At 37.0% G+C, this 7,789-nt stretch overlaps 1 protein-coding gene and 1 long non-coding RNA gene across 2 annotated transcripts; one reads left to right on the forward strand and one right to left on the reverse strand.

Moving 5' to 3' along the window:
- Positions 1-366: 366 nt before the first annotated feature.
- Positions 367-5,765, forward strand: LOC110786096 (DNA polymerase epsilon subunit B). The gene is made up of 13 exons (XM_021990613.2): positions 367-739; positions 838-994; positions 1,792-1,945; positions 2,123-2,254; positions 2,610-2,687; positions 3,772-3,876; positions 3,963-4,043; positions 4,128-4,258; positions 4,355-4,449; positions 4,534-4,633; positions 4,884-4,998; positions 5,098-5,208; positions 5,338-5,765. The coding sequence occupies exons 1-13, from the start codon at positions 574-576 to the stop codon at positions 5,476-5,478; spliced, it is 1,566 nt and encodes a 521-aa protein (XP_021846305.1). The 5' UTR covers positions 367-573; the 3' UTR covers positions 5,479-5,765.
- On the reverse strand, positions 4,730-6,433 carry LOC130469360 (uncharacterized). The gene is made up of 2 exons (XR_008929855.1): positions 5,842-6,433; positions 4,730-5,271 (listed from the first exon to the last, which is right to left on the reverse strand). It is a non-coding gene; the product is annotated as an uncharacterized lncRNA (long non-coding RNA).
- Between the last annotated feature and the right edge of the window lie 1,356 nt (positions 6,434-7,789).

Consider the following 7,789-nt stretch of genomic DNA (forward strand, 5'->3'; position numbering starts at 1 on the left):
ACGAGTGTCACCTCTGAAATAACAGAGACTTGTCGTGTGGGCGAGGGACTACGTGGCAACGATTAAGGCACACGTGCACAACACTAAGTCAATGTCGGAAACACTAAGTCAATGTCAGAAACTTACCATTTGTTTGTCTTTCGCAAAAAAAAATTTACATTATGATGTACCTTTACATTTTTTTTAAAAAAATGTCATTTCTCATAAAATTTGGGTTATAAAAAGCCAATTTTAACAAATTTACCTGATTTATTTAAAATCTTTAAAATAATCTTGAACCGGAACGATTTGCAATAATTCCGGTTCCGAGTTTTAGAAACCTGACTTACAAGTTGTAAGTTGTAACAGGATCCGGTCTGGAAATTTTAACAGCTACGACTCTACGAGACTCGAAAACTACGAGAAGACCCCAAAGTCCGAAACCCTTAATTCTTCAACATTTCCGCGCTTAATTCCCCTAATTTTCCCGCCTTACAACCTCCCAAAAGATCTGAACCTCAATACGCCAACTAGCAGAAGAAGTTCTGGTGTTTTAGGTTTCAAAACCAGAGGAGAGAGAGAGAAAGCGCAAAAATGGGGGCGATAACAAGGCAGGATGTGAGCAAGGAGTTCAAGATTCGGCGCTACAGTATTCAAGCTGCTGCTCTTCAAGAGGTACTATCTTTCGTCAATCGCCAAGAAATTGATGATCCTCACGAAGCTTTGGAACTTCTCCTCGACCTCCTTGACCAAGAGCCTTGTAATCTCTCTCCTCAAGGTTTTTTTAGTAGTTCAATTTTGATGAAATTAGGTTCATTTTCTGTGATTTTAATTGAATTTTTTGGTGGAATTTGTCAGTGAAATCATCAAATGTGGATAAGGAGACTATTAGTCGAGTGATTTCTGAAATGCTTGATGTTGACGAAGTTTCTCCCTCGCATTCTCATTTGCGATTTATTGACGCTTTTGTTGTTCCCAAATTTCGATTCGATCCTACTCGGAAGATTTTTTATGAGTAATTTTCTTCCCTTTTCAATCATTTGGATTTGATTTGGTATTTATTGCAGTTGTTGTTGTATTATTGAGTTAGTTAACCTTGAATTCTACTGCGAGTGTTGTGTTTTGATGTGTTATGGGTAAGAAATTAGGAGTTTTTGGAAAATGTTGTGATGAGTTTGTGATCATTTTTATTTTTTTGTTGAAATTGTTGTTTCTTCACCTACATGGCTACGTGTATGGCTTGCCTTAAGTGCAATTAGGTGTACACATGCTATTTCCTTGCACTCCTAGTCTTTATAGTTCATTCTTAGTGCAAAGCTCGTAGTTCATTCTCAAGGATATAACAATTAATGAAAATCAATTATCACCTTAAGCGTATTGTCTCGAAATAATAAACCATACTTGACTTTGGAGGTCGAAATTCAAAGTTAACTTGATCATAAATTTGTCGACTTTATGATTTCTATATTTATGTTACGCAAATGTGTGGTAAGACTACTCACATATAAGTGAATGACCAAAGTTGACAAGGTTTGACTAAAGGAGTCGAAAATAGGTTATTATTTAGGGACTTGGGGAGAACACAAAATTCATTCATGTATCATGAAATTAAATTTTCTTCACCACAAATGCAGAATAGGTACAAAAATGTCCGTTTATGCGATTATGTCAAAAAACTTGAACTGAAGCTTTGAGTTCATTGTATGCTGGAATTGGAAAAAACTAGAGCACATCTTTTAGGGCTAAAATGAATGATGTGATGAAAAGTTGCGGTGATATGTTGTATTGATGGTTGCAATTTATGGTACTTAGGTGCACGGGGGCACTTCCTATCCATGGTAAAGCGCCTGCTAAGGCAGGTTTATATAGAGATAGATTTGAGCTATTGGCACAGAAACTTGCTCGTCATCCACATTTCTCAAAACCTGCATTTGAAACTGAAACTTCAAATTTTGGATGCTGTGAGGTATTTTCCTTTATTATTTTTCGAGTTCTTCTGCATGAAATCATATAGGAATTTCCTTTCAGCCCTCCTTCTGTTAAGATGCATGTCCTTTATACTATAGCCCATTCCCTTTTTATTTTCCTGACCCATTCCCCATGTATGTTTGGTTGATCGTTCCTTGATATTGTGTGTTTTCAGATAGTTCCCATTCAGAACCTAAATTGGCAAACAGGGAGAAGGTGGATAATGGGTGTAATATCTCAGCTGGAAGATGGACATTTCTACCTAGAAGATCTCACAGCTTCCGTGGAAGTTGATTTATCGAGCGCAATATCCTTGCTATTAGATCAATTGTTTTAAACAACATTGCTTGTTTCTGTAGTCCTCCCCCCCCCCCCCCCCCCCCCCCCCCCCCCGCCCAACGCCCAACACACACACACAACTCTTTTCTTGTCTACTGCTCATGGTTTGTCATTACCATTGCTGTTATTCCTCTTGCCAAAAATCAAAATTCACTGTAGAAACTGTAGGTGCTTAAAACATCATGCAATTTACTGCATAGTAAACTGAAGCAATCTCTTCTTGAGGGAAAGGCATGTGCCACTGCATTGGTTTGACTTGGTTTGATGACTTAGGTGTCTTTGTCAGTTCTGAACCACAATCGTTGTTCCTTGACATGTATTACAAGGTAACCACCGGGTTCTTTACAGAGAATACAATAGTGGTAGCTGAAGGTGAGAAGCTTCCTAATGGTATATTTAAGGTAAACTACTAATTACTACTATGATGAATGCCTTTCCTCTCGAGGTTAGCTGATTTACGTGGTGCTAGAATAAGCGCATTAGACGCATGAGTTCTGTTAATCTTGGTATTGTTATCTCCTTTCTTTCTCTTTATCTAGCATTACGCCTTCCACTATTTTCTTATAAGCTGATAAAACGCTATAGCATTGGGCAACTGGTATACTTTGCAAGTTTGCCTGAATTATGCTCGTTGTCTTAATATATCTGCCAGCTGATGCATCTTGATTCGTTTGCTAGGCTATAAAATAAAATGTGTAACTGCAAAAACACGCTACTTGATCTTGGGCATCATGTCATAAAAGCCACTGATAAGAATTTTGCAGCTCTATGCCAGCCCGGGATGCAAGTAAAAGACAATGCTGTAGTATGCATAAAATTTATTGTTGAATGAACCATGGGTGATGGACTTATAGCTCTATGTCTGGGTTGAATCAGTAATGTCGGACATCAAGATTCTCGAAATTATTCAAACTAGATATTATTAAAGTCAGAAATTGAATGATAGGAAATATGTTTACCTGTAGCAACCACATTTGTAAAAGATGTCTCCCTGGATGTATGCCAAAATTTATAAGAGTTTCTTGAAGTGTGGCTCATTCGGCATCACTACCAGTTTTTGGTTTTATGATTTTCAAAGTCATGATATAGGTTGAATTATGAACTTGAAACTTAAAAGTTGTCATCCATGTAATCATCATATTGGTTTTGAAAACCGACAACAGCTAGAAACTACTTTTGTGGTTTCCATATTTTTGTTTAGTTTTCTAAAACAGAAGCTAGAAATAGAAAACGATAATGAACGAGCGCTAGTGATTTCCATATTAGATTTGCTAGGCTGTGTATGATAGGACATCTTTCAGAGATTTGATTGAAAATTTTGAATTTTAAGCTGTCAGTTGCCTGCTCTGCGCTATATTTATGCACATCATGCCTGAAGGGCTTAGGACATCTACTTTTATCTTGCTAATGCTTTATTAGTTTATTACTTTTGTTATGCCTTTTGTTAGTTCATCTTCTGAATGTGATTCCATGGGAGTTGTACAGGTCAATACATGTGGCTTCCCTCCCATAGAGAACAGAGAAGAGAGTCTCTCATTTGTATCGGGACTGGATTTTTTTGGTTGCGGAACATTCACGAGTGAGGAGACGGTAACTTTTATCATCCTTGTTTTGGTCAATATCAAGCTAGAAATACCTCAGTATCAGATATATTGACCCTTATATTCTCTCAACAGAGAAAACTAGCAGATATGGAAAGGAAGGCAGTTAATGACATGTTTGTGGTACTTTCTGACATATGGTTAGATGACGAAGAGGTAATAGGAATCCTCATACTTCTACCGAACTTCTGTTTTCATTCATTAATCACTTTTATGAAGCTTGATGTCCCTCTTTTTTAGACTATGGAAAAACTTAAAGAAGTTCTGGAGGGGTATGAGTCCGTGGAGGTGGTTCCTTCTTTGTTCATCTTCATGGGGGATTTCTGTTCTTCCCCCTGTAACCTATCATTTCATTCGTTTGGTTCACTTAGGTAAGGAAATTCCATTATATTGTCTAAAATCTCCTTGGGGACTTCATGTCTCCCCTTTTGCTTGTAATTTAACTGATGCTGATAAATTTCACACAGATCACAGTTTGGGAAACTTGGGAAAATGATTTCAGAATACCCTCGACTACAGGAGCAAAGTCGGTTTCTGTTTATTCCCAGCCCTGATGATGCAGGTAGAGTATATTTTTATAGATTTGTTATCCTGTAATTATCATCTTCAATGTACATTCTTATGTTGCTAATCTTGTTATTTTCAGGTCCTTCGTCTGTTCTTCCAAGGTGTGCTCTTCCAAAGTATTTAACAGAAGAGCTTCAGAAGGAAATTCCAAATGCTCTATTCATGAGCAATCCTTGCAGGTATAATGGCACACTTCACTATATCTTTGTTTCACATGTTAGAGCTAATCAGTAACTATTTGAAATCCATTTTTCTTATGATCTATGCGGACAATCTAACAACAACAGTCAATATTATATTTGTTGTAATACTATGTTAGCCATCTGAATTATGACGTAGCTTTTATGCTTATAGAAATAGAATTCAATGTACACATTCTAAGATTTAACTACTTCTAAGTTCTGACTAGTTTCCTTGTTTGGAGAACAGAATAAAGTATTACTCCCAAGAAATTGTAATATTTCGTCGGGACCTCTTGTATAGAATGCGACGATCATGCCTGATTCCCCCTTCAACTGCTGAAACCAGCGACCCCTTTGATCATGTAAGCTTAGCGTTCTCCTTGTTGTGACCGTCTTTTTCTCTTTTCCTTTCTTGTGATGTCTGCTAATGCAAATCATTAACTGTTGAGTCTTTTCTGCAGTTGGTTGCTACAATTGTCCACCAAAGTCATCTGTGCCCTCTTCCTCTGACAATCCAACCGATCAGCTGGAATCACGATCATTGTCTCAATCTGTATCCAACCCCTCATACGGTATGGTTTTTGCTCCTAACTTCTCGCATCATCTATGATCATAACTTGGGTAGAAGCAATTAGCTGCAAACAAGAGATGCAATTACAACATTAACTTGAATTTTGTTTCCACAATAATTTGCTATACAGATAATTTTAGGGGATAGAAGTGAGCAAAAGTCATTCAAATACGGAGGAGTTACATGTTTCAATCCTGGATCCTTCTCAAATGACCACACCTTTGTGGCGTACCGTCCTTGTAACCACGAAGTTGAGTTGTCTGCTATTTAACCTTCTTTTTAACCGGAAAAACTAACATGAATAATCCGAATTTTTTACCATCTATAGCAACCCACATTTGGGGGTCAAATTCTCATGTTAATTTCATAGTTTTAGTTTAACTTTTTTTTCCCATTGATATTCGTGTTACTGCCCCTCAGAGAAAGCGGCAAACACCTATTCAATGTGCATGTATCTTGTAATCTCTAGCAGAAAAGAGTTAAAGATGTGTAATTGTGTATTATGTATTTATGTACCAACAATTTGTGTTTAACGAAGAATTATATCTTAATCCCTAATCATATTATTTCCTTCAAATATCAAAACACAATAGCTTAATTATATTTTTGTAAATTGAATTATTAATATCCTTACCTACCCATAGTGAAATTCAGGCATTGTATTCCCCACTTTGAATTCTCTCACAATCTAGATCTGATAATAGAAGAACTTTGCTCTTCCTCACTAACACTTCCTGCAGCTCCAAGAGGACCAAGTTCATTCAAAGCCCCGACAGCTTCTTGCATACTCCTTTGAATCTGATCAATCTTCACTCCTATTCGATGAATGTCCACCAAATTAGCAGGCCTACGTATGCACTTCTGGAGACAACTTCCTCGACCGAAAACGAACGTGTAAACATCGGTTACATGTTCGATTTCTCGAGCGAGTCGTCTGATCTCTTTTACATGAGTTCGGAGAAGCTCATTGTTTGATACACCTTGTTGATTCGTATCTCTTAGAAAGCATTGCAGGTATCTGAGCTTGGTTTGTAAGTTGTAGATCTGTTCTTTGACTTCCCATAAAAATTTGAATTCTTCGATTATTAGTGATCCGATTACTTGTACCAAAAAGCCGACAATGCATTCTTCTATCATTTGCCTTTCCCCCTTTGATGTTGTTGCTCAAGGGTTTTTAAAGTTTGCGAATTGCCGTTTCAAAGTAGCCAAATTACGTGATTACCCCGTTTTAGATTCACCCAAAGTGAGTCATACACTCATACATAGTGACTAAATAAGTAAAGGGGTTGTTGGGGGAAGGTTGGTACGGGCCTTGGGGCAGTGTTGTGCGGAGGAATGCTACATCGCTGGTGGACAGCGACAAAAAGATCCCATACCCAGGACAAAATGGTATTTTCGCTACATGAGTTGAAAAGTCAAACAAATTACTAAATATCGGCAATATGACAGTAATTGATACAACAATGACAGTATTTTAATACAACAACTAGTATAGTACCCGTGCGATGCACGATTTATAATCTAAAATATAAATTTATATGAAATCTAAACTACAGTTGTAGTCAATTATTATGAAAATAAAGCTTATAAATATTATCCTAATTAAAATTAATAATGGATACATTTGTTATTTCCATATTCGATGTTTTACTTATTAAGAAAACTAAAACGAATAAGGGTACATAAGTAAAATTATTTTTATCCCCATTCATCACCTGTATCATGTTCACCCTTCACCTTGATAGGGTCGCCACATCTACCTCATTACCTGATCACTTAACACGCACCTCACGTATTTAATTACTTTATTCAGCTAGATATGACTTTGGGGAGGGGCAGAGCCTCCAACCGTACCTAGGGATGACAATCACATCCGAATCCGAACCGAGTTTGAGTCGATCCGAAGGAAAAAATCCGATCTAAATCCGAAAAAAGAGTCTGAATCTGAATCCGATAAAAAACATCCGATCCGAATGGATATGGATCGGGTATGGAGTCTGCAGAGACTCCTACCCGAATCTGACCCGAGTCCGAATCCAAGTCCAAACCAGACTCGAAATTATTTCAAAGTGTATTATTTTTCGTACATAACTTTTTTTAAAAAGGATGTTCCTAATTTAATCTAATATATTTAATTAAAGCGCCTATATTTGTAATTTATTAGAAACTCATTAGATTTTAGTAAATGAAAATAGGATTTCTAATTTATTTTATAATTAAGAAATACAAGTTCTATGTAAGTAAAGTTAACGCATGATTCAGATTTGGATGAGATATTGATTCGGATTTGGATATGGATGCAGTTTTTTGAGTCCAAATTTTAAATGGATTTGGATATGGATATGGATGCTATTTTGGAGTTCAAATTTTAAATGGATCGAATTTGGAGTTTACTACATCCGACCCTAATTCGATCCATTGCCATCCCTAACCGTACCCGTACACGTACACTTAAAATTGCCATCCCCATCCTCGCCACCCACGATAAGAACAGTACCCACCCTCCAAATCCACGTCTTCAGAGGTAAAAACTATAATTCATCCCCGCTCCAATATTACCCACCTATGTATCTATATCCGCC

This window comes from Spinacia oleracea, chromosome 3 (assembly GCF_020520425.1).
Source record: "Spinacia oleracea cultivar Varoflay chromosome 3, BTI_SOV_V1, whole genome shotgun sequence".
NCBI classification, from domain to species: Eukaryota; Viridiplantae; Streptophyta; class Magnoliopsida; order Caryophyllales; family Amaranthaceae; genus Spinacia; species Spinacia oleracea.